This window comes from Rhipicephalus microplus, chromosome 8 (assembly GCF_043290135.1).
Source record: "Rhipicephalus microplus isolate Deutch F79 chromosome 8, USDA_Rmic, whole genome shotgun sequence".
Classification (NCBI taxonomy): domain Eukaryota; kingdom Metazoa; phylum Arthropoda; class Arachnida; order Ixodida; family Ixodidae; genus Rhipicephalus; species Rhipicephalus microplus.
The window spans coordinates 28,169,066-28,196,549 of NC_134707.1; the positions used below are offsets into that span (position 1 = coordinate 28,169,066).

Consider the following 27,484-nt stretch of genomic DNA (forward strand, 5'->3'; position numbering starts at 1 on the left):
TGAGGAGTAAAGTGCGTGAGGGGTGAACATGTCTACGTCAGAAGGCCGTTCTCGGAGGTGGGTGCTTTGAATTGCGCTAACGGTATGTAGACCATTAAAACATGATTTTCTTTCAAACTAAGCACTTCCTTGGCACGAAGCAGGATATACGAGGTTTGTGGAAGGCTCTATAAGAGTTGACTATAGGGTCGGTTGGCTCTTTGACATAGAAACCATCGTGAGGTTGCAACTAAACACAACACAATCATCGTTTGTTCCTTCCCGTGTGTTGTGTTCAGTTGCCCTTTCACGATAGTGTCTATGTGGAACGCTATTTCATCCATCTACGTCAACTTTATATCTGTTTCTAGCGTTCGTTTAAAGAGACAACGGACAACGTAGCACATCTCTGGCGGTTGCACCTCCACATTGACTTGTAGTTCTTGCAGCCAAACCCATGCTACGCGCCTCTGGACCTCCTTAGCCAACGTGCTGCCCATACGCCGGCGTTCAACGTGAAAGCACTACGGCGGCTTCACCAAAGGCATTGACGGTGCCAATATGGCTCGATCAAGCGTTCGTATAAATGTAGTCCTAATAAAAAAGGAAGCTCGTTTTTTTTTTTCAAGACAGGATTCGAAGCAACTTTAGGGCAGATTCAGAGCACCTGTTTATAACGAATGAACATTTAGGTGCATGTTCTTTTTTTTTTAAACCTCTAAAAATATTCTGAACAGCTACTTGGCAGACAGAGCTTCACGCCTAAATAAAAAGACTGTTTACTCAATTTTCTTCGATTACAAAACTCCTGATCTGAGCCAGTGTGCTTCGCAACGCCCCAGATGCCTCCCCCCCCCCTTTTTTTTTTGCAACATGCATTGCAATATATAGATCACTTGCCATGCCATTCCGCGTATTGAACCGACGTGACGTGCGCATCATCGGAATACACTTGGCTTTTCGAATAATTTGACACCAAACAGACGGGGTGGGGTGGTGGATGCTCGTGGGCTGCACCCACCACCTCGTCAAGTCCAGGAGTGGCTACTTTAAGCGGAATTGTCTGCTTTAAATCCTTTTCTGGCTACAAAGTTTGAGGTTGGCGCCTTGGCTACTTCTTGGCTAGATTGAACTTTCTTTTTGGCTCATTGAGAGGCAATTTTTTTTTTATCTGCAGGTTAACTAACAAGAAAGATGAAAGACAAGCCACCCTTTGCAATCTTCACTGCGGCGCTATCCAATGCGCACAAATAACTATACAGACAAGTAAATATATAAATAAGTACATAATAAATAAATAATTTTTGAAAGTCACCAGTTGCTTTAGGGTCAAGCAAGAAGGGGAAATGTGTCCTATTTCTATGTTTTTTGCATATTCAAAATAACGTTTATTGTATAATAACAAGTTAAGTCAGTTTGCAAGTTCACATCTATTTCGCAGTACATTTACATGGCACGGCTACTTTACTACTTTAAGCTTGTTTTTTTTTACTGCTTTTCAAGTCTACCTGACAGTTTCCCTGAGTGCCAGACATGTAACGTACAGGACAAAACGTTCCCGCCTCAGTATTGCCACCCTTGCCGATATCAGCACACAACTTTCGGGCTATTGACTAATATTCGATCCTATTTCTCACCGAATTAACTTTCTTCCCATCAGTGTGACAGTTACTACAGTGAACACTTAAAAGTACAGTTGATGTTCCCCCTGCCCCACCGCGGTGGTCTAGTGGCTAAGGTACTCTGCTGCTGACTCGCAGGTCGCAGGGTCGAATCCCTGCTGCGGCGGCTGCATTTCCGATGGAGGCGGAAATGTTGTAGGCCCGTGTACTCAGATTTGGGTGCACGTTAAAGAACCCCAGGTGGTCAAAATTTCTGGAGCCCTCCACTACGGCGTCTCTCATAATCATATGGTGGTTTTGGTGCGTTAACCCCCCCCCCCCCCCCATATCAATCAGTTGATGTGCCCTGTGCCTTTCATGAACTCATTACCGGCTGGCTTTCATTAAGGTTGTGCCAAACAGTAAGAAACAAGCAATCAAAAGTTTCATTCCTCTATACACTCGTAAGATAGTTGACAAGAGCATGAGGCTGGGCAAAACTGATCACGTAGTGCAAAAATATGACGTAGGACAAAAGAAGGTACAAAGACGAGCGCTACGACTACCGCTAATTTTCGCACCCTCTCTTGTCTTGCGTCAAATTGTTGCGCTTTTGCTGTGTTAGACTTTTTGCCTTTCCCTCTCTTAGGTAACTAGGGATTCTAGCCACAGCAACTAGAGTAGGCGGCCACGACAGTGTTCCCCACCCTCTTCCCCCCTGTGCGCGCACGTATGCCTGACATCGGTGTATCTGTTTTGGTGCAAAGTACAGGATTAGTATAAATACGTTGATGGAAGAATAATCGATATATTCTCCCTTCATAATATGAAGGCAGACCCCATCTCTACGCAGCAGCCACCGTCAGCAGCAGACGTGCAAGCGATTCACACTGCCTTGGTTTTGTCAACAAAATCACTGGTAACAACTGTGGATCATTAGTTAGCACCAGCAACGGGGTCTCTGAAAGTTTGAGGCATTGTTCTCATCTTAAATTTAATTCTAGAATAGTAAAGGAAATCACTCGAAGTCATGAAGTATAGAGCTGATTTTACCAACGAGGCAGTTTCTGATTCTAGCTTTGGCGCCAACCATTTGAACCGGCGCTGCAGCTCACGCAATGCTACATAAGACTGACGGCGCAGCCGTACCTTGACCGCATGAACGCAGAGTCCACAGCACCACATTGCTACATCTCTGGAATATTAACTGCACTAAGGTTTTGTTAACATCGTGTGGAGATCCGTGAAAACTTCCAAGTCGGTAGTGTCATCCGTTATCGAGTATCCGAGTTTCACATTTTAGCTCGTGTAGAAAACGTGAGATGGCGCCACTTGCCCAGGCTACAACCAACAAAAACTTTACGACATCACCGCGCTGGGCCGTTTGATATCTTATCGCCGTCGCCTTTGCGCGTGTGCCGCGGTTTGTCACGCCGCTGGCGTAAAAACGGGCTTTTAAACTTGTCCTGGCGATTACATTTTCAATCACACCAAGCACTAAATTTGGAACTTGCTTGGCGCGAAAATGGGACCTCGCAATGACGGCTGCAAGTTCGGTAAGCAAAACGTTTACATAGCAGCTAGCATTGTCTTTTATTTCAACTAAAAAAGTGGTACTGCCATTCCTTCAGACCCCGATTTAATCGCCGGAGTGGAGGTCAACCTGCCGGCAACGTTGCGGCGGGCTTCGCTGCTTGGCACACATCGATGTGTGAAGAAGGAATTTCAGGTATGAATGATCGACAACGTTTTTCGGCTGTGACTGTCTGTTCTAATGAGCTCAGCTCGTGTTGCATTTCAGGCGGGTTGGCTGTTACGTGCCATCACGTGCATCGACTTGACCACACTGTCGGGAGACGATACCTACAGCAACGTGTACCGACTCTGCTCCAAGGCCTCTCATCCTCTCAGGGAAGACATCCTCAAAGTTCTTGATGTGCCTAAGGAAGGTACAACTATGTAACTCTGCCTGTCCTTTTGTCTGTGTATAGAGGATGCACACGAGCCAACTCGTTGAATACTTTCACGCCCTGAACTATGGTTACATTGTGGTGAACATGCTCTTCAAGGGAGCACTGGAATCATTCATACAATATGCATGCAGCATCAGCAGTTCTGAATTTTCAGTTGATAAAGATATTGGATTTATATACACATATTCCGTAGGCTGTCGTGTCATACATGGGCTCTTGCCATGAGAGTACATATTAACTTCTATTCTCTTTTATTCTACGCTGAAATATACATAAATGCATGTCTAAATGATAAACACAAGCATCTTATCAGAAGTGGTTAAGTAAGATCCATTTAGACTGCAGCTATGGTTTGAACAAATGCATACTTATCGAAAACATTTTACTGTTGCTCAAGGCATCCTTCTACAAAGGCTGTCATTATGATTTGATGTCTTCTTCTTGTGAATGCCTGTGTTGTTTCTATGTTATCATGACTGAACTTCGTAGAAGTGCAAGAAGTTGTTCATGTGTATGACTCAGGCCAGCCTGTATGTTGAAGTGCACAGCACAGCACAGAATTCACTTTTAATTGAGATGGAGCATTGAAAACTATCTGCATACATCCTTCGTGGAGTGCTAGATAATTTAAAATTAAATTCTATGTCCAATCAATTTGTCTATTATTAGTGCTTTCAGGAGTCTTAGATGTACCATTTGGGTAACCTGCCTCGGGGCTTTCATTCTCATAATTGATCTTGCAAGCATTATCACTCAGGAAACTGTTAACTAATGCAAGAAGTTTCATGCTCAAGATGCCATATATTCGTTTCACCAAACACACTCCCGAACGTTACTTTGACTGCTCTTTGAATGCTATTGGCGTCTTTCCACTGCTTGTGGAAGGAAACCAATGGTGATAGAGATGTGGAATACTGTTCAGCCTTGATTACCAATGTGTAGAATACCATAAACATTAAACTAAAGATGCTAGAAGTTCTTAACAAATTTTCCTATGAAATGCAATGCACTTTATACACTTTTATGATTCTAAAACTTCCATGAACATCGGGTAACTTGTTGACCTAATGCTTGCATATCTGATTGCGGTTACAGACGTCACAACTGGAGCTGTATGTGTCTACCCGGCAAGAGTATCTGACTGTGTGAAAGCATTCCAGGCTATTCGGCCTCCCAAAAACATTCCGATAGCTGCAGTGGCAACCGGATTTCCTTCTGGCCAGTATTCACTGCTGACTAGACTACAGGAAATAGAATATGCCGTGGAGTCTGGTGCTAGTGAAATTGACATTGTCATTAATCGCACTGCAGCGTTGACAGGAGACTGGGAAAGTAAGTGAAAGTCATTTATGCGTAGTTCACTTCCCATTCTAATGTCTCTGTCCAGATTTACAGGGCAGAACTTGTTGAATGTGTATCGGAGCGCCAAGTTTGGCTCTTTTAGGGGTACTAAATAAAGCAAGATGCAAAAGCTGCATTTGGTAATAAAAATAATGTTTATTTTCAACTTGTTACATCTCAACATGTTACATGCCGAGGGATGATACGGCTAAAGGCAGATTGCTAAGTAGCAGAATTCATTTGAGAATTTTCAATAAACATACGTGAAATCGGAGAGTCGCATTGCACTCTTCATAAATTCAAAAATGAACAGTATTCCGTCGAGTTGGCTTTTGTAGCCTACCGTGTCATGTTGCCTTATTTTGGTGCTAACCTACATATAGTGCTTAATATTACATGATGGCTTTCTGTATTGACTTGGGCATTACCCTTAAACTACTAAAATCCTTTGATGCCTGAAAAATGTCCAACAATCAGGTAATACTTAAGACTTTTGAGTATTTGGATCATGCTTGATACTTTCTTGGATGCCTCATTCTGAATTGTATATCAGTGACATGCCTGCCGTTCTTGCAAATGTGAGGTGGCCTCTTATTGTAAGAATACATTTACTTGCTTTTCACATAAGGTGACTGTATCAACTGTGTCCATGCATTAACCTGCATAGCTGCACATCAGAATGTTAAATGTGATGCTTACATGTTCACTTGTTATGGTTCAGTATTGCTGCTGAAAAAGAGAATGTTTTCTTTCCAGCAGTGCTAGTTTACTCCAGTGCTTCCCCTTCAATTATAGCACGTCCTTTGGGACATTAAGCTACAGTGTTTTGTTTTGTAACTTCAGTTAGTTGAGGTTGATGTCAAGTACAATTTTCAACAGCACACCAAAATCAAACTAGTTATTTCATCATGCTGCTAGTTAAAAAAGCACTGAAAATATTGTGGTTCCCTTCAAACATGCAATTGTGGTGCTGTAACACTGACAGTTTTTAACCAATATGATGATTGTTTACATTCTTCTTACTATATTTGACATGTGGATTGATATGTGAGGTTAAACGTTTCAAAACCACCATATTATTATGAAAGACGCCGTAGTGGAGGGCTCCGGAAATTTCGACCACCTGAGGCTCTTTAATGTGCACCCAAATCAGAGCACATGGGCCTACAACATTCCCGCCTCCATCGAAAATGCAGCCGCCGCAGTTGGGATTCGATCCCGTGGCCTGCGGGTCAGCAGCCGAGTACCTTAGCGACTAGACCACCGCGGCGTGGCTATATTTGACTAGTTTATTCAGGACAGGAAGCATATGTTCGTAGCTTACCTTTTCTAGTGTGTGGTGAAATGCAGCTGCTTTTGAAAATGTTCAGAAGGAGAGATTAGTTATGACAGCAAAACTCTGTCTTCCAGTTCAGAGCGTTTCTGCAATAATACTTTTGTCACTAACTTCTTTTCCTCATAATGTGATTTATCTCTGCTTGTGCAAAAGTATGGTATCCATGTGAAGTTAGACTGAATGATCAGTCTGAGTTGTCTGTCACTGGCTGAGCTCACCCTCAGCACAAATCTTATCACGAAGAAATTGAATTGATCTACTGGTCATACAGTTTTGATGTTTCTTGGTTTGGCTGACTTACCAAAAAATATTAGTGCAAAAACCACAACAACCAGTGGAAAGAGGAAGACATATATACTAATATATCTCAGCTAGTAATAAAAAACCAATTAGCATAATATTAAATATTTTTTAGGTTAGGCTGTACTAGTAGAAATCATGGTTCAGGCTGTGGATGTAGAACCAGAAGCAGTGCTGCATGTTCCCAGACCATCTCCCCAAAAGATTGAAAATTATATTCTTGTACTACTACAACATGTAAAAACATTACACATATCCCTTGTACTGTGCGTAGATATTATTTTGACCGCCTATGTTACATGTTGTTTGTTTTCTAGTATGTTCAAAGCTTGTTTCAAGGTTTTTGTTTCGTGTCAAATGATATATTTGTGTGCATTTGTTAAGCATCTTACCATGCACAAAAGCTGTGTTTATTGCTGGCTACAGCTTTGGTTTTAGAAAGGGATTTCGAAGCTCTAATTTTTATTTTATGATCTTACTATTTCCTTTTCGTAGCTGTTTACAATGAAGTTTGTGCCATGAAGAAAGCATGTGGAGAGGCCCACCTAAAAACAATCCTTGCCACAGGAGAGCTGGGATCACTTCGAAATGTTTACACTGCCAGCATGGTCTGCATGATGGCTGGTATGTTCAACATGCTTGTTTAATAAATTTTGTGTGGTACCCTGGCGAGCTAGTTGGTTGAGGTCCTTAACAGAGTGTATTACAGCCAAAACCTCTTATTAGATCTGGGTGCACAACTAGACGAATTAATATTGTAGATGACTAAACGTATTGAGGTTTTCTTCTTGTATGTGCTAGTATGCATGAGGATTCAAGAGATATTGTGATCTTATTGCCATGAAGTCACTGGTAGCGGCCAGTAAAAAAATAGTTTTTTCAGAATATATAGCTTGTTTACTTTATCGGCCACTTCAAATGTTTTGTTACATAAGGCTTGAGAGGAATACTAGGAAAGCAGAGAGAAAAAGCAAAGGTACAGAAGAGAACACCTTTAAAACATTTGCTTGGAGAGTGCACTGTTATGTACATGTGAATGAAAGGACCAAAATTGATGCACCTATTTTTTTTGTTGAAACATCATCAAGCTGACAAATGATTAAGCTAAGGAAAATGCAGGAAGGTTAATTTGTTGTTTTACAAGTGAAAGAAAGATAAGTAAAAGGCAAAATAAAGGAAAGGAAAAATAAATCAAATGTGAACAGGATCAGCTCTATAATGCACATGCGATACTGCTAGCAGACATATGGCAATGACTTTTGTGAAGTCTACATTGTTGAGTGCTTGTGTATAGTACTGTGTAGGCAGGATCTCGCAATGAGAGCATGAGATGACGACGTTGCATGTTTCATTCGAAGTGATGGGGTGGGCAACAGCTGAGAATGGCTGAGTAGAGAAATTTGGAGATGCAAGAGGAACCAGATCATTTAGGACGGGATAAAATGGACACCATTAGGCGAGGTCTACCTTCTATGTCGAATACTAAAGAAGGCGATATAGACACTCACTGTGTAATTTCACTTTAAAAAGCGTGTAGTTGCAAATGAACCATTATTTGTCGCCTAGAGGCATACATTGTTTGAGAAGCACCAACGAACTGTAGCACATTCTAACAAACTGGTCCGTTGCTCCACATATAATGTGCAGGTTTAGCTTGTGCAAATCTCAAATAATTTACAGCAAATTTTTATTCTCTTTATATTCTCTTTCCTTTTGATCAATTAGAAATGGCAGATCACGTCCTTCAAGCCTTTGCTCATATTCATTATCTAATTAGTTAATGGCACCTGCATGATGTTTCATCGTGTTTCTCTTTTGTGTTGAAGGTACTAAACAACACTTACAGATGCTGGGCTGACATGTAGTTCTATTAACGTGAGTAAGTTTATTTTCAGTGGCAGTATGATGTGAGACTGTCATGAGTAAGGGGCACAAGGCACATGCTGAATCATGAAAAGGCCAGGCTTATTACCACAGAAACAATTTGTTCTGGATGGCTTAGGTGAACATCGCTTTGAAGACCATAAAATATTGAGCATTGGGTTGGCATTGGCAACGTCTACTGATGGATACGAAGTGATAGCTCAGACTAATGTGCATATTTTTTCTTTAGGAGCTGATTTTATAAAGACTTCAACTGGGAAAGAAGGAGTCAATGCTATCCTGCCTGTTGGAATCACAATGGCAAGGGCAATATGGGACTACTACACGGACACCAAAATCAAGGTTTGTAAGAAGGCTTACTGCTTAACATGAATGCATGTCGGTGCCTGTTTATGGCATGCAACTGCCTCATCAATTAATCCTGCTCACTGTTATAGCTCCATAAACTCAATTTTTAAAATCACCTGCAGCTAATGTGTAGTAGTGCCTAAATCTCACAACGAGACGTGAGGTGGTAACTTTGGCGGAAATTGAGAAGCAATGTCTTCAATCTAGCACCTGCTCGCTTATTCAGACTGCAGTTAATTTGAATTGTTTTATAGTCCCCTTTGAGTAGGAATAAGTGAGCTTTTACTGTATTATGATATGTGTGCTTATTGTACATATACACACACGTTACGTGCTGTCACAGTACAAGCACCAAGACATCTCATAACCATGCGAAATCAGTCAAAGATTCATGCATTTATTTAGAGTTTGAGTATAGGGTCAATAAAAAGTTTGAAAAATCACAAATTGACTGACGTGAGACATTATTGTAAATGGCAGACATTGTAGCTAACGAACTTCATAATCGGAAATTTTAAATCGTGAAGAGCTAGGCTTTTTGCTTTCCAGTTTGCTAGTTCTTGTATCCTTAGTTATAGGAAAGGGAGATGGTGGCTTCAGGTTGTGTATTTTTTGCATGGCAAGTCATTTCTTGGTCATGCGAAATGGCATGAGTCTTTAAGGGCCTTTTTTTTTCTCTGGCATACCACAATATTAAAATTATTCTTGTGCTCTTTTTTTCTTTAAAAAATGAAAAATACCAATGACACCCAATCAACAGTAAGACCAAGGTTCTTAGGACTGGTTGCGATAAACACGTTTGCACGTATTATTGGTCTTGCGCTCCAGCTGATGCTTATTCTGCATATTGTCGTAATTAAATGAGGAAACCACAGCTCTTAAAACTTATCATAAGAAACTTAACATATCATCTATTAACACAATTGGTTCAAAGTGCAGCCTAATAGAGTGTTGCTTCAGGCGTTCATAACAGGCGGCAAGTGATGCAGCAGCTGCTGATGTGTTGTCGCCATCGGGTGGTGCTGAGGTTACAGGTGCCATTGCTATGATTGTACTTAAATGTAGGCGATGAGGTAACAGTGAAGAGAAAGCAAGGCACCATTACAGGGCTTGTTACAAAGCTATTTGTGTCATTATTTGATTAGAATAGGTATGGCCTGAAAAGGATGGAGATGAAGGGAATACACAAACCAACTTGGGTGTCATGGATGTCAGTTGCTGACTGTTCATTAACATAAAGCAGACTGTTGTATTCATGGTACCAAAAAAGGTAATATAAAAACAGATATAGTTACTGATAAAGTTTATTACAGGCATATAACATTAGCACCATATCTATTTTCCTCAAGGCAACTTAGAAGACAAAGTTTATATAGATCAAATTGTATGCTTAGTTACAAAGAGACATTTTTTTCTAATACAAGCCATGCTCAGCATATAGCAGTACTGTCACTGCGTTATTTGTAATCACTGCATCACTCACATTTAGGGATGGGTAAGGGTCAAAGCACTATGTGGCCATGTGACCACTACCCCTGAGATTTATTTGGTAGTGAGAGTCTTCTGTCTCTGGACTCTCAAAGCCACAAAGCCAATGCTACATTTGTATCTTGCTTTGAACTAGTTAAAGAAAAGAACATATAGCCTATGACTTGTTGAACTTTCGAACAGTTCAGGCAGTGTACAGTCATTTGGGTGTCAGAAACTGCAGTCAATTGAGAAAAAAAAAAGACCTGCGATTTTGTTTGTTAGCCTTAAAGATTTTTTTTCTTGCACTCCTGCTTAATTTAATTGGGAAGGACCGCCTTTTTTTTCTTTATACTCGGCCCTCTTGTAGATATGATGTTTGCATGATCAACACACTTTTTTACCTTTTACAGGTCGGATTTAAGCCCGCAGGGGGCATCAGAACAGCTAAAGATGTGCTGCTCTGGCAGTTTCTCATGAAGGAGGAGCTGGGAGATGATTGGCTTTTCCCTGACCTGTTCCGCATTGGTGCAAGCGGACTGTTGGGCGACATTGAGCGCCAACTATTCCACTACGCTACAAAGCGCTACGCCTCACTTAGCGAAATGCCTGCTTGTTAGTTGTGCTAAGAAAAGATTAAATAGTGGCAGTATTTCATCTAGTTTCCTTGCATCTTTAGGATGCAGGAAGTTTCATGTGCCTTCCATTCCTACCTGTTCACAGTTGATTGAGTTGTGTTACTGTTCTAGGAAAGTTATTTGGTCTTGTTTTCTGTGTGCTGTTACACAAAAAGTTTGTCAAATGTCCTTCCAACAGAAAAAGTGCATAACAACTCGGTTTCCTCATGCCTAGAAAAATAATACACTGAATATCAGTTGCATACAATAACTGTACATTCAGAAAATCTGAATTTTTGGTTAGGAAATCTGTCTTGTTGAACGTTATTTCAAAGGCTTCTTATGCTAACTGTAAATGCTGTAGACCAGTGTCAGTGTGACATTCAAGCATGCTGTTTTAGAGCATAGTATTTCTGCTGTGTATAAGTGAAATGTTAATATTTTTTTAGGCTCTATTTCAAAGCAAATTCCTTTTCTATCTAAAGCTGTCAGTTCAAATCAAACATAGCCAACATAGACCTCAGTTGGGCTAGAAAACAGCTGGCACAAGAATTCACCGAATGAGTTTGCACCTGTTGAGTGGCAATAAAATACCTTTAGTTTTGTAAAGGCAAATGTTACTATTATCTTGGCTAAACATATTTGTAACATTCATGGCTGCTGCTGGTTGAGATGCTGTGGCACTTATCCAAAAGGCACAGCTTCAATCCAGTTGTGGTGATTACATTTATATGAAGGCCCATGTAAGTACGATGTGAATGAATGTTGAAGAACTCATGGTGGTTACTATTAGAGACCAGTAGCTTGTATGCATGCTTTGTAATGTTGCCGTGTTACCGTAATACTTGACTGAATTTACCGTAACTGTGTTACCGTAACACGTTTTAGCAAAGTCCTAGCTCCCCATGCGCAAATGTTTACGTACGTACGTAAAGCTGCATATCTTTACGCCTGCTAAAACCACTAAATGATGATTATAACACCATTTAAACTCGATTTGATTTAGATAAGAGTTAATCATTGCTTTGGCAAAATAATGAGAGGTTTTTAGTACGTTCAATGCCTTGGTATATGCAAAAAAGTGTAACAGTACTTAGTTAACATTTTATGATGCTTCGTGCAATCACATTAATGCTCACATTTGTTATTGCTTAGTCGCCCTGCTGTTTATAAAGAAAAAATAATCATAAAGACAACACATTCGTATATTTATACTGCTGCAAAGCATATACATACAAAAAGTGTAATGCACGATGCTTCTGCAATAAAAATTTTGTGCCTGCTTTGGTCACTCTAGCTTCGGTAAGCCGACTACCGACTAAAACAAGGGGAGGTCAATTCACACTCGCAATACAGCTTATTTCGGCTCAGTGGTCGTAGTCTCTGCGAAGTGGATATCGCAAGAAGCCCCGAACGAAGGGGGATTTTCGAGATAGGGCTTTAAGCGGAAAGCCTATCTGGCGAGTAGTTTACGTTCTGTGAAGGTTCACGCATACGCAGATTTCTTGGGGTATCTGGTAACACGGTAAGGTAATCACTATTGCATGCCTCTTAATATATGGTTTTGGCCCATAAAACTGCAGAAATTATATTTACGATTATTTGCCTGACCAGTACATTAATCTCCTGTGAAATGCGAGATCCTAGTGCCCAGTTACGTAGGGTATAAAGAATCTTAGCCAGTTTTTTGTCTGCATAACGCAAATATTCATTTGTCTTCTGTTAATTTTTTTCAAATCATGGTTCATTAAAGATAAATCAGTGGCTAAAGTTTGTAGCGCTGTGCTGCCAATATATATATCAGGTGTTTTAATCTTGGGTTATGATGGCTATGTTACAAGGAGTGTGGAATGGAACTAGCTTGTGTGCATTAATTTTGGTGAACATTAAAGAAGCCTGGCCAATCTAGATCAACCTAGAGTCACCCACTCCAGCATAGCTTTAGAACTCGAGTTTCTGGAATTTCATCTTTTAGCAAGTCAGGTAAACCGCCATGGACGATAGCTATGTGGATTGAGGAGGCCGCCTGCCTTTGTTGTAGAAAACAATGTTCCTTAATTAATAACTCTGTTGAATGTTTGTTACTTCTAAATGTTCCTTTTATCATGCACCAACTTCAATGCTGGAGCACTTGGGAGAAAGTGAAAAAATAAGTACACTGGTTTCGCCAAGTTAGCATTGCACAGCTACTTGATAAAAGCTGGCAAAAGGAGCTAAAGGCACACACAGGGTTGTCTATACACACAGCTTTGAGCACGTAAACATGTTGCAATCCTGCAGGACTGGTGGCAGATGCAAAGTGCGTACAGGGTCATCCAATTCTAAGATGAACAAAGCTCATTGTGGACACGTTCCACGGTGAGCCATGGAGCGTGTGATCTTGCGCACCCACACAGCGAAGGGAAGTAAATGAATGTAAGGGATATTAGCCACAGTTCATTCGTGAACGTTAGACGCGGGTATAAAGTATAGCCACGGCAAGTGATTTTCGCCTTCAAGTAGCCTTCAGTGAATTCAAAAGGGAGCCTGTGAGCATTTTTTTTTGTCATGACAACCATTCAGACATTGAACTTTTCATCATACGTTATATTCGTGCTCTACAGCTAGAGTAGAGTGCTGCAGTCAAAGCGGCGGAAGCTTCCTTAACTGTCATGTGAGGTCATCATTGGTGACTTCACGCTATCTGAAGTCATAGTGACGCCAGAAATTTTGGTAACCTCCACGTCGTGGCGATGACAGTAGACGGCATCATCAGATGAATTTTCGAATTCCTCACGTTGCCGCTGAAGTTCACTTACTGCATTTAATGAGACACGTAAGGCTTTCATCTTAAAATAATGTGAAGCTTTAATGTGGCGAGGTGTTCACTCCACCCTCCGTTTGACCACCGGCTTCTCGAGGTCATATCCCAGCTGTAGGTAAAATTTGTTGTTTTGTCCCCTAAACGATCTTGGCTCATACCCACTAGGGAGAATGGCCACACTGAACCTTAAAACGACAATTGAAATACAATGCTTGTTAAAAGAGGAGAAATCAGATAAAAACGAAATGTATAAAAACGTACATAAAAAGGATAAAAAAAAGTAAAAAAGGGTAAAAGGATTCGAAAAGCCAGCCAAAGCATTTAACATTTAACAGCCTCAACGTGTCATTCTTGGCCAATCCCCAGAAGTGGTTATGCGCCATTTATCTAGGGAAACAAACAAACAAACAAACTGTATTCATCTAGCGGTACCACTAGCAAGTCCCGACTGGTTCCAAACGATAAAAGGGTGGATGTATTAAATCCTAATCCCAACCTAACAACCGGCCTTTCGAGAATTAGGGAGGAAGCAAACAAAAGAAGAGGAAGAAGATGAAAGCTGTTGTTTTGGTCAGCCTGCCTTTTTTCGCGCTCTGCACCGAAGACCCCTTTTTGAGACGCAGGTCTCTCATGTCGCCGGAAAGCGAATACATTAAGAGTAAGTAAAACTTCGTGAGTTTAGTGATTACATTGGAAGCTGCGGTAAGCTCTGCAACCGCGCCCTACAACGCCGTGCCGCCAGAGATGACCTGTGCAACACTGCTTTGCGATGGTTCCTTTATCGCTACTGTCTCGCAGGTTTTGAGTGAGCAACGTTTGCGGTTTTTCGTTTACAATGCTGCGGCGTTGCGTCCGAGATTGCATAACTGGTCTGTGAAACAGTGACTCCATGAATCACGAAAACAAGGAGTCTCAAACACGCAGGCCGCGTCCTCACGTGGCCGCTTCCGCCCCATATTCTTCATTTGGCACCCCATGCAGTCATCGTGTATGACGCTGGTTGAACGTTTCGCACTATAGTCGGGTACAACTTTTGACGTCCATGGCATTTCCTTCTCAAAGGCAAATGCACATAAGCATTCACTAATGGCTGCGCCCTCCAGATTGACCTCACGAGGTGGCTGGCCGCCTTCGGAAGTCACTGCCGAGTGCATTATCGGGACTATTTCTTTAGTCGCGGAGGCAATCGGCTGTGGCGGTTTGGTTGTCTGTGTGAGAACCTGCACGGACAAAGACGGGTGAACATGGTCTTTAAGACAGAGTATTAACTGTAATACTGTAAAACTGTAACTGTAACTGTAAAAGAGTATTAACTGACTGACAAAGATGGTTCAGCTTAAATTGAGGACGACGCAGCGAGCAATGGAAAGAAAAATGGTAGGTGTAACCTTAAGAGACAAGAAGAGAGCAGAGTGGATTAGGGAACAAACGGGGGTTAAGGATATCATAGCTGAAATCGAGAAGAAGAAAATGGACATGGGCCGGGCATGTAGCGCGTAGACAGCATAACCGCTGGTCGTTAAGGGTAACTAACTGGATTCCAAGAGAAGGCAAGCGGGTTAGAGAGAGACAGAAGGTTAGGTGGGCAGATGAGATTAAGATGTTTGCGGGTATAAATTGGCAGCAGCAAGCACCGGACCGGGTTTACTGGCGGAACATGGGAGAGGCCTTTGTCCTGCAGTGGACGTAGTCAGGCTGATGATGAATAACTGAATACGAAAGAGTATTAACTCCGTGACGCGCCAAGAGCGTGTCGCGGAGAGTATGGAGACAGGCGTGTGTTGAGTAGGCCTCCTTTGTGTGTGTGCTGACACATACAGAACAGGTCAGGTGGTGGCCATTCGGAGGCAGGGAAGGTCGGAGCCGTCATCGCGTGTTGAAACATTATTGTGCAGCAAAAAAAAATGTCTATTTCAGAATCGACATCCACATTTTAGCCATTCTGGATGTTAGTATCGGTGTTTTCTGACTCCCGAAGCCCAATCGTTTCCAGAACTGAGTCCTAAGAAGAATTGGGGTAGGACGTCTCGTACTATATACTGTAGAATGCTAACCACTCTATACATGGTTGCGGGTTCGAATCCCGGCTGCGGCGGCTGCATTTGCGATGGAGGCGGAAATGTTGTAGGCCCGTGTGCTCAGATTTGGGTGCACGTTAAAAGTACCCCAGGTGGCCGAAATTTCCGGAGCCCTCCCCTACGGCGTCTCTTATAATCATATGGTGGTTTTGGGACGTTAAACCCCACATACCAATAAATCAGTCCACCACTCTATACGTATTACCTTTTCTTTTATTTCGATACAAATTTGGCGCTAAATTAAATGGCGTGGCAGCTTTGGCTACTCTTTTAGCTCAAATTTGGGCTCCCTGTCACGTCTACCCAAAAGTAACCCTGGTCATTGTTTGCCATTCAGAAATATTTTTTACTGTAGTAAATGAGCATGCGCCATATCGTGCATAGTTGACACACGAACGGAGCATATAGCTTAATCGTATACATTGACTGCAAGCAGGTTAAGCGGTGACAGAAGCCGTGCACAAAAAATAGCATCGGATGACCTGCTGCATATGCTAAAGTGAAATGCGCATCCAATAACAGCGAGATTTCCTAGAGCTCGCAGAGCGCGAAGCATACATAATGCATGGCGTGAGACAAGAGTGACCTACACGCCTATTTCTTTAACTTGCATGTCACAAAACCACTTAGCCAGCATAAGCAAGATCAATCAGGGCCTATGTAATGTTATTTATACCGTGCTTAGCGTACTCTGTACGAGTGCAGTGGTGTACAACATTTGGACGTAGCGACATTACCACCTTAAACGCGGATGTACACAGCCATGCACTGGCCCTCACGGGTTGGATGGACGGTGACCCGGCCTTTAGAGAACACGACCGAGCGCATGTACGGTGCTATTTCTGCATGGACACCTATTTTACCTCTCTCTTCACCAACCACATTGCATCACCTGCGGGGCACCCCGGGCTGATCTTTTCCACTGCTTGTGGAACTGCCCAAAGCGCGTGGCGGTAGACCCTATCCCTCACCCTCCCCTTTCCTCGCGGGAGGCCGCTTCGGGTCACTGGCTCGGACGACCAGTTGTGGCTGGTGCACCGGGCCTGCCTAGAGATGTCGGCTAAGGGGCTCCCGGACGTCTAGGGGCCCAACCACGTTTACTTCGATTTCTTTTTTCAAATAAAGGTGTATCCTCCTCCTCCTCCTCTGCATGGACGCGGAGGCAGTTCTTCTTGCGCACTCCGGTCACACGGGAGGGGACCTCTATTCTGCTTTCTACAGTTGTTACCAACTGTCGACATTCAATTTCCCAGTTATTTCGAAACCCTATAGCCTGTTTTCTGTGGCGTGATAAGCATTAGTAAACACTCGCGCATACTTAATGAAGCTGCTCAGAAGTTGGGCGACACATGGCAGGACAAATCTCGAGGAAAACGGCACACGGAAAAGAACCCACGGGACCTGTTTCGTTCACGGTAAGGCTCTCCATGAACATATGCCGACTCGGCCAGCTCCCGACATTTCTTTCGTTGGGCCACTGTTTGTTTCAATGAAGTTTTACTTAAGGAAGGAAAATAGGAGGAAAAGAATGGCAGGGAGGTAACCAGCCTACAGTCAGCCGGTTGGCTACACTGCGCATGGGAGGGGGAGGGGGGAGATGAAAGATAGAGAGCAGAGAGGGAAGAGAGATAAACACAGCACATTCGGCAGCACACGCATGAACGTTTCAACAAGTGTATTAGATCCACGCGCACGATATGTTTTTCGACACTCTATCCCACTCCATCCGAACGCAGAAAACGACGTTGCGTATGCGTTTGACCTTGAAGTTCGTTGAGTGCCAATGTACTCCTCTCGTTCCACGCTAGCGCGTCGTCATGGCAACGAACAAAGAAGCAGGGCGTGCAAAGACGAACACATGGAGCGAGTCGGGACACCACAAACGCCAAAAGTAAGGACAAGGCGTTTGTCATGTTCTGGCTTGGATATTTTGTCCGTGTTTGCACGGAACGTCTCATTTAGAACAAAAACTAACTAGCTTAGCTCTTTGGAATTTCCGCGGTACGTGTTGCTATCTCTCGACGAGCTATCTCTGCGCCATTCACCCAATTCAAGCGCTACTTTTTTTAACCATTCGCCAATTCATTCACTAACACACACGTAATTCATTCACTCGAAATGCTTCAGATAACTACAGCGAATTTCACTATTTCCATTTGCAACAGAACAACAGGCATATCTTCCGTAAAATGAAGTCTTGGCCTCTTGTCACAAGCTATTTCGTGGGAGCGTCTTTTATGCCATTTTTCACTCTCCTGAACTCTGTAACGAATTTATATGGCCACCTAAGTAAATTTCATCTCGTTTAGTTCAAACGCAAGAAGTACTGGATACTTTTTGCTAAACAAGTACGCTTTTATTTCAGCTGATTTTGCCGTGGACATCAGAAGAGTGGAATGTTTCAGGTAACAATCATATCATTACATGAATCTTGAGTGTCATTTCATGTTTTGATGCTTTAGGGACGAAGCTCCTTTAGGTGTGAGTCTGTCCATTCCTTGTATGTATGTAGTAGTACGCAGCCACCGGTGGCACATACCCGCTCTAGAGCGGGTATGTGCCACAGGGGATGCGAGATGGGAGATGGCGGTACTTGGAGTGTTCACTAGATGGACGCATGGACGGACGGACAGACAGACTAGCAGACGGGTGGACGGATGGATAGACGTGCGGACGTACGGGTGGATGGACGCACGAACAGACAGGTGGACAGATGGATGGACGGTCCCACAGACGGACGCACGGAGAGATGGATGGACGCACGGGTGGCCGTGCGGATGAACGGAAGCAAGAACAAACGGACGGATGGAAGGTATGGAAGGGCTGACGGACGCTTCGCCCCACTCATCGTCATTCACTCCGTGGATATGCTGGGATTTTTATATGTTTCTATTTTAACGGCAAGGGTACAGTAAGTAAATAAATTAATTAAAAGCGTCTAACCATGGCATCTTCTTTTTGTTTGCCCACCACAGAAGATATCACGGAACTCTGTAGCAAAACCCTGCGGCTAGCGGCCAGCGGGGCGAAGTCTGCGGTCTTGTTGGAAGTCAATCGACTCGAACATCCGTTGCGGTATTGCCAGTGGACTGTGACCACCGCTGTGGCCAACCAGTCAGTCGTCGTCAGCTACGTGTCTCGAAGCCTTCGAACGAGCCTGTTCTCAGAGATATGCATCGACTATGTGCAGGTATTATCATCGCCTCGTCATCATTACACCTTTTCATTCATTTACAACTTCTTTGGACAAACCGAGGCATATTCTGTGGTCAGGACGAAAGGAGGTGGTTAGCATAATGACGTGTCCCTGCTCGCACTGAGCGTAACAAGAGCAGGGCTTACTCACCTATACCGCGGCCGCTGAATTAAAAAAACAAACAATATGTAGCGACCATGACTATACATAATCGAAATATAAAATGCAAAAAATGTCCACTACCCAGAGACTGCTTTCTGGACGATGTCACAATCAGTGATGATGTTGAGATTCGCCATCTAGAGGCCAGGATTCCAGCTCACGAGGGGCTAGTTCTTAAAACGTCCACCACGTGCCGCATGAAGTTGAACCCTCCCCCTCGTTCCCACTTTTCTCCTCCCACCATGAACCTGGCGAGTTCCGTACGGAAAAGGGTTAGCCACTCAACCTGCTCTTCCCCTCCGTCCCTAAGTGTGGGAGCCAAATAATAGTGCCCTCGCCACCAGTGCATTCTTCAGGCGCTGCGCCGTGCTCCCTACCGGGCTGCAGAATTTAGCCGCTTTCTTCTTCTTCTAACTACTACCACCATTTCTACTTAGGACCGTTCCACGCGCTTCTCGCACAGCCGCAACACACGTGCCGGGACCCCTGCCGCAAGCAAGCGGTGGACAAATAAGCCAATGGGCGACGCTCTTTCACTCTCTGCTTGGGTGCGGCAGGTGTGCCGGCACGTGTGTTGCGGCTGTGCGGGAAGCGCGTGGAACGGCCCTTAGGGCGTTCAAGAGCCGACCGGCGTGGAGTACGCGACCGTGTTTCTAACCAGCCATGCATGGTTATTTTCAGACTGAGGAGTTCTGTCTTTCTTTGCCGTTCGGATGAATTCGTGTCCTCACTGAACGGCATAGTCATGAACAATTTATGTACGAAGAAGCTAAGGCCAACTGAAATGAATTCTTTTAATTTTTTTCTCGTCCCCTGTAATGCATTGTATTTATCATTTCAGCTTCAATACTTAACTTGCCAAACATATGGCGAAGCCATACGTTTGGCAACCACATAATTAGTGCTCCGAGGTTGTACTCTCCAGTTATCCTTTTGGAAGCTCTCTCACTTTGTTATTTTTACTTAGCTCTTGTTCTGTGCTTCACTGTATGTAGTGAGCTAAATATATTTCTATAAGAATTAAAAGCAGGGTGGGGTGCCAGGCTCGCCTGGGAACCACAGCGCAGTTACAGAGTAAGCTGGGGGAGAAGGCTTCTATAGAGCACTTTATAATTTATTGTTAGCGTCTCATTTGCTAGCATCTCATCGCGGGCATCTTATTTGATAAGATATCCTTCTTATTTTCATAAGAAACTACACTTGAAACAATGGCTGTCAAGTTGCAGCATTTCCTCAATTATTGTTTGTTCTACGACGTCATAGCACTTCATTGTGCGTTGCGGTTCCATCTTATCAAGCATCATAATTGAAGTTTTTGCGCACACACACAAGGACACAGAAGAAGGGAACACAAGGACCAGCGCAGTCCTGCGCTGGTCCTTGTGTTCCCTTCTTCTGTGTCCTTGTGTGTGTGCGCAAAAACTTCAATTATGCAGCAGTACCAACTAGCCCGTCTTTCCGTATTATCAAGCATCACTTGTTCTTCAGCGACTATTGATGAGTGACAAACGATTTGTAACACCTGAAACCATTAGGTGTGTTACTATATGCTTGGCCGCATCTCAATCGCCTTCGTATAATAAAAAAAGAGCAATAGCCCAATTATTCATGTAACGCTTTATTAGGTGAGATTTCGCTATGACATATGATCAGGACTTTCATACTTTCATTGTGCACATTACTAACCAAGAGCTTTATGCAACAAGTAGTCGAATGTGCAGTGATCTCCGCACTATTTGTGTATGTACTGAAACCGCGTGCATCTACAGAGCAGCTATGGTACTTGAATCCTTAGATGATGATTTATGGACTAACATGCTTACTTAGAAACCAGTTTTTAACCCAGACTGTTTATTTCAATAGACATGTTAAGCAGGTAGTGATTCTTCTTGCGCTCGAGTGCCATGGATTTGAGAGATTGATTTCGCGATGGAGGCGTTGTAATCTCTAATATATGTAACGTATTTATTACTGGTAGTCATTTGAAGATATTCTTCATAATCGACCTTTTTACTGAATGGTCTCGGTAATGTATGCATAGACATTACATTCATCTGTCATAGGTAGAAATAGGAATCTCGCTGTTGTCAAGAAAAAGAAGTTCAACAGAGCAATAAGTCTCTGTTTATAAAGCAGTAATCGATTGACATTCGATTCGTTGCAAATGTGAGGTCATTACTGGCAGTGATACGTTTTCGCTTTCAGGAAAAGTAAAAGTGATTTTTCTAGGTTTGCTGCCGTTGTATACAGTGACCTTCGATCAGCCCACAGTTCAGACGAGGGGGGGGGGGGGAACTATACGGGTAATAACATACTTGATACATGTATCTAGCAGCATTTCATTTTTAACAGCAGAGCGTTTAAGCTTGATTTCCAGTGCGCTGACGGCCACTCAAAACTCAGATGAGACGTGCAAAGGAAAGTGGAAATGATAGCATAGCCATATACGATAGAATATAGTTAGAAGTGAAACAGAGCACTTAGGGAGAGGTAAAATGGAGTCTATCAACACTGGCAAACACTGGCAAACACTGGCAAACACTGGCAACTGGTGGTTGATGTGAAGGGGTGGAAATATTTTAGTATCACCCGAACAGTTGAAAAAGGCAATAAAAAAGGCAATGAAAAAAGCAATAAAAATTCTGTGGGTGTCAGAATCTCCTCCCCTCTCTGTAGTTACCTTCCTGAGCGTCACCAAATTGCGTGTATCAAGGCCCAGATACAGATATTCGCCTAACGAAATTCGGCGCACACAGAATGCTACAGCTGTGAGCATTCAGCATGGAATTGCAGTTAATCGAAACTAAGAATGTTTGTCTTACCGAGATTGTCCATGTCCCGTTCTTCTGACGCAATATGCCATGGAATGAAGGGTAAAAAACGGCGCACACACAGCGACCCAAATAAAGATAGGAACAAGAAATGCAGTGATGTCGTCAATCATAAATTTTCTAGAGTTCTTCTGTAAGCGGTGTTTTGTACTTGCCACCATGAACCAAATTTAACTGGCCCAATTTATAGCACTAAGTCAGTCATGTATCCCATGAAAAATATTCTGGGAAAAGCAAAACATTTTCTTCAGTGATTGAGCGGTGGTCTATAGTAAGAAATACACATGCAAAATACTACGCAGATTACTTATAATCAAACTACGGACGCTCTAAATCCGTATTATGACCTATGTTCTTAAAGTGTCTAAACTTTGGGCATTTTGGATGCTCATTGTGTGTTCATAAAGAAGCAATATTCTAGAACAAAAAGCAATGTGAACACCGCTACGTAATGTGTGCAGCGTCTACGCATGTCTCGATACGAATGTACAAAACTATGCTGCGTAAATCTACAAATTTTACTTACTAGCAGACGCAAATGTCAAGGCCGTTACTACACAAGACACACGTACGCATGCATGCACAATATACAGCTATATTTGCACTGTGCTTATAAACACCTGTCTCTTCCGAAAAATAATTTCGGTGTACCCTGCTGGCGCATACAAAGACTTCTTAAAATCAACATATGAAGTAATATGAATAATAGCATTGGTGAGTCTGACGAAGAGGGCATAAGCGACGCTGTTTCGACGGTGTTCGCAATGTGGAGCTTGCCATACTTTTGCGTTGTTCTTGCTTTTCAATAAAAAAACAACAACAAAAATGCGCAGATCAGCCGTGTGAATGGCACCTCTGTTCGGGTCTGTGGGAACATGAAGAACGTCCAGGTGCACAAAAAGAGCGTGAACTTCACGCTTCACCTGAACCCTACTTGGCTGATGGAGGTCGACGCCACTCCCATGTCGCTCTACGCTACAGCTGGCTCCCTACCCAGTAAGCTTCCTCCGAATCGTTGACATGTTAAGGCTGTAGCTATATCCGCTTCAGGCACAGCGTCCACGTATGCGAATTCAACTTGCTTTTGCCGGTATCTCAAACCAGGGAGAAAAAAAGGGCTATAGGTACATTGCGCGCTTGATAAATTGAAGCATCTACATACTCAACGCGTCTTGATTGAACCTCAATGTGGTGCGTAGATACGCAGCTCAATTTTTCAGTGAAAGCACCACGATTGTTCGCCGGATCACTCGGCGAGCCGTTCATTAGTATTATATTATTTGGCTCAAAATGAACACAGCCCCCCCAAAAAAAATCCGCGCGCATTTGGACCTAAGATTTCAAGTTTTACGTGTAAAAATTGAGCATGACTGACGGCAGGATAATTGAATAAATAAATATACGCAAAATAGGTATAATTAGCAAAGCTCACCGAAAACAACATATTTCCTCATTTTATTTTTTTGGCATGTAAAAAATTGAGAATCTTAGAATATTGTACAGAATTTAGAAATTTACGAACGGTTCATCGTAATTTGCGCCTGAAGATGATATTCCCACGTACGTTTCTCGTTTCACTTTTGGTGTATTCGGTTTAACCCCCGTATTCTAGAACCTTCCTTCACTCAACGCTTCGCCTTCACTTGAGAAAGCCGATGGGAGCGCCATCTCTAGTCATGGCAAGTCACTACATATCAGCGATAGTCTGCTGCGATTCTGTAGTAGCGCAGCGTCATGTTTAGCCGAGCGGTGGCGCAGTGCTCAACTCTGTCATGTGAAGGGTGAAAGTCGAGTCGAGGAGCGTTTGTGAATACGGGGGTAAGTCCACCGAGACTGTCAGCACTGCTCAGCGGAAATCGCACCTTCAGTTTTCGAGAACCTTCACGACTATAGATTGTCTTGTTAAGAATGAACCCACGATACGAACACTCGAGATTATTCCAGAGCCTGCGCGACGACCAGTGACAAGGCTGGAAACAAATTTGATGCTCAATGGCATGTTTCAGCGGCGCGTTCCAACGATGACCAGTTCATCGACAGGCCCCCGAAGATCTTTTCGTCACTGTCAGTGCCAGCATATTTCACTGTAATATCACTTTCCTTTTACCCGCCACAAGCTCGGCCTTAATAAACAGCTTCATCTTGGACATAGTCTGATCCATCGTCCACATCATGACTCCTTGGCAATAACAACTGTCTAAGGGGCAAGGGTTAAAGGAATAATAGAGAAGACCCGATGAGTGCCAACTTGCAGCTATGTTTATCCGGCACAAACATAAATGCCAAAGTGGGAGCCAGCAAATGAAACACGATGTGCAGATAAGTCGAACGAGCAAAACAAAGTGTCCCAGACAGGCTGGCTTACGTTTTGTATAGGAGGGCCTACCTTAGTCAAAAACGCCTTGTCATCCTTGGCGTGTTAACTCTTCCAGGGTCGAATTTTTTCGCGATATGCACGCCAAAGTGTGTAACTTTTCTTATTGCTGAAATAAATTATTCAGGCCATTCTATTTAGGACTAAAAATGTTAGAATTTTCTCGTGACCGTTAAGTGGCAAAAATAATTTTGCGTTGTTACGTACACATGGTTTATTGATAATAACATCAAGCACAATTTACCCCCAAAAAACACTTTCACAACTTTTTGCATATGAATATTACGCATTATGATAAACATAGCTCAAAGCCATACAAAAATAAGCGCACCAGTGTGAAAAAGAATGTTTTTTTTCACACTAAATGCATGGCAATAGTCACGTTTCATTTAATACGCATTGTCTTACCGCAAACGCTTTCTAGATTGCACTCATTCTGCATCACCCGTGTCTGAAATCGTAATAAAAATTGCTGGGGTTTCACGTTCCAAAACCACCATATGATTATTAGGGACGCCACAGTGGAGGATTCCGGAAATTTCGGCCACCTGGGTTTTTTTTAACGTTCACCTAAATCTGCCTCAAACATTTCCACCTCCATCGAAAATGCCGCCGCTGGTGGCGAGATTCGACCCGCAAGCTGCGGGTCAGCAGCCGAGTGCCTTAGCCCCTAGACCACCGTGGCGAGTTGAACTCGGAAGTAATTTTTGTCTGGCCAACTGAGATCCAATGAATCATATTCGGCTCTTAAGGAATATTCCACAGGGAGAATCACCACTCCATTCCCTTGCACCATTGCAACCGACGCTCACATCCGTTACGTACTAGGTGAACTGCGTGAAGGAGCAGAAGGTAAACAAAAAAACTAACGTGTGGTTGTGCGTGCGTCCGCAAATCAAGACGAGCAGAAAAGCTGCAATAATCCTTCGTCTTGTTGCCGAGGATACAGAGCTGGTTTTTCCGAGTTCCCAAAAGAGGAAACGCAACCACGGCGGCGTCGTTTGTGTAATTTAGGGGCTCGTGAGACAGGTGTAATTGCGCCCCGTGGAGCAATAAACGAGAAAGCCACCAGTGGTGACCCTTTAAGAGGTTAGAAACGAGAGAGTCATCAGCTTTGCGGACGCGAGAAGCCATAATCAACCAAAGGACGAAACCGAAACCAGCCGCACTGCGTGTTCCGGTGTGCGAGGGAAAGATGTCATTCCGCTTTGGTAAGCAAAAAAGAAAAAGTCATAGCTTTGCCGCAAAGGTGAAGCAATCAACGCGATAGCAACACATCGGAAGGTCACGCGAAGAATGGCAAGCAGATGACGTCATTAGTGAGGTCACAAATGCAGGGAAAGGGTGCGAAGCTGAGAGGAGAAGGGTTGGCGTGATGCACCTTTCCCCCTTGGCGTGCAAGCGGAATGTATTCGTGCTCTCTCGCAGGTCCGCTCAAGCGACGCGGCTATTAATTAGCCAACAGTTTTCATATTTTGTGCACGTGTGTTGAAGCGGACAAAATAAAGCTGACCACATTCCCCAATGAAGGAAAACTCGATCAACATAAAGAAAAGCTGCATTTTAAACGCTCGTTTCTTGTGAAAAAAACAACAACAACAACAAAGATACGAGCGTAGTGTGAAAGTGTTCATTTGCAAAAGCAGCTTTAATTCACAACGGAAAATTATGGACATTATGAGCAAACATTCAACCTCGAATACGCTAATCAATGTGAACCAGGCCACGTCGTATTTAACGAGTATACGCCTGTTATGACGGCCCTCATACTTCTTTAAAAGTTTGATTGATTTGTGGGGTTTAACGTCCCAAAAACACCATTTGATTATGAGAGACGCCCTAGTGGAGGGCTCCGGAAATTTCGACCACCTGGGGTTCTTTAACGTGCACCCAAATCTGAGCACACGGGCCTACAACATTTCCGCCTCCATCGGAAATGCAGCCGCCGCAGCCGGGAATCGAACCCGCGACCTGCGGGTCAGCAGCCGAGTACCTTAGCCACTAGACCACCGCGGCGGGGCAATTCCTCAATGAAGAAAAACTCGATCAACATAAAGAAAATCTAAACACTCGTTTCTTGAGAAAAAAACAACAACAACAAAGATACGAGCGTAGTGTGAAAGTGTTCATTTGCAAAAGCAGCTTTAATTCCCAACTGAAAATTATGAACATTATGAGCAAACATTGAACCTCGAATACGCTAATCAATGTGAACCAGGCCGCGTCGTACTTAACTCAATTACGCCTGTTATGACGGCCCCCATACTTCTTCAAAAGTTTGAGTAGGAAACAAGATAGAAGTTCAAGGGAAGAGGTAGGTTTGAAGCGATAAATTGTCATTGAACAGAGAATGTCGCTGAAGCCAATGTTTCGGCGAGTTGACTTGTCTTCAACCGTGCGGCAGCGATGCCTTGAAGAAAAAATCAACTTCTCAAAATGCTCTTTCAGATGACGATCCCTGTTAAAAGATTTCTCAAGTCATTGAGTCCCTTACACGCATGTCAGCCGAAGTATTAGATTGCCCACGACGCTTCAATCTGGCTTCCCGCTATTCAATGAACGCATTCTTCCATGAACACATGAACACGTTTAGGCTGTCCATGAACGGCAGAGAGCTTATAATTGTTTGACATCTGTACTATATGTAAAAAATACAACAACAAAGTGCGTAGCATGACCAACAGGCATTCAAGCTTTTCATTAAATGTATTTTGCTGGCAGCAGGTGGGCTGCTAGCATGACGACTTAGCCTGTAGCTACACTGCGCTTACTTCAGTACAGTTAGGCTTGCAGAGAACTGGGTTTACTCATCCAGTAATGCAAAAATAATACCTGTTAAAACAATGAACATGAATACTTGTGCTCACCCGTTGTGAATAGGAAACTTGAAAAGCCTTCGTGGAACTAGAAATCCTTGGGTTGACACACCACATAGCCGTGCAAAACATGCGATGCACAAATTGAACCATCCACGGATAACGCATGACTGAACTGCTCCACGTGGCTAGCTGCGGCTTCCGTTCGCGGCACGCCAGATAAAATGTCTTATCTTTCGCATGCCAACTGCATGTGCGAGATAATCGACCACGATCTAACTAGCGATATCGCCGAGTCAGTGGCAACGGTGAGGGAGGTAAGCACTATGAACGCAAGTCGACCATTTCCCGTGCTAGGCCTAATTTAAAATGAACAAA

At 43.2% G+C, this 27,484-nt stretch overlaps 2 protein-coding genes across 2 annotated transcripts in view; one reads left to right on the top strand and one right to left on the bottom strand.

The window, feature by feature from the left end:
• Positions 1-27,280, bottom strand: part of LOC119165280 (uncharacterized) — a 96,277-nt gene extending 68,997 nt beyond the window's left edge. The window contains exon 1 of the mRNA XM_075871390.1: positions 27,158-27,280. The gene's annotated coding sequence lies outside the window, so the exon portion shown is untranslated. The remainder of the gene's footprint in view (positions 1-27,157) is intronic.
• On the top strand, positions 2,925-12,129 carry Dera (deoxyribose-phosphate aldolase). The gene is made up of 7 exons (XM_037416489.2): positions 2,925-3,136; positions 3,212-3,309; positions 3,382-3,529; positions 4,649-4,885; positions 7,026-7,154; positions 8,644-8,756; positions 10,643-12,129. Exons 1-7 carry the CDS (start codon positions 3,106-3,108, stop codon positions 10,847-10,849), a joined length of 963 nt encoding a protein of 320 aa, XP_037272386.2. The 5' UTR covers positions 2,925-3,105; the 3' UTR covers positions 10,850-12,129.
• Positions 27,281-27,484: the final 204 nt, after the last annotated feature.

What these genes read in the sequence shown, in the direction of transcription:
- Dera (XM_037416489.2), top strand. Translation starts at nt 3,106, where the DNA reads ATGGGACCTCGCAATGACGGCTGCAAGTTCG. An exon ending in GTGTGAAGAAGGAATTTCAG is followed by an intron (nt 3,310 to 3,381) that starts GTATGAATGATC and finishes GTTGCATTTCAG; the next exon opens with GCGGGTTGGCTGTTACGTGC. An exon ending in ACACGGACACCAAAATCAAG is followed by an intron (nt 8,757 to 10,642) that starts GTTTGTAAGAAG and finishes TACCTTTTACAG; the next exon opens with GTCGGATTTAAGCCCGCAGG.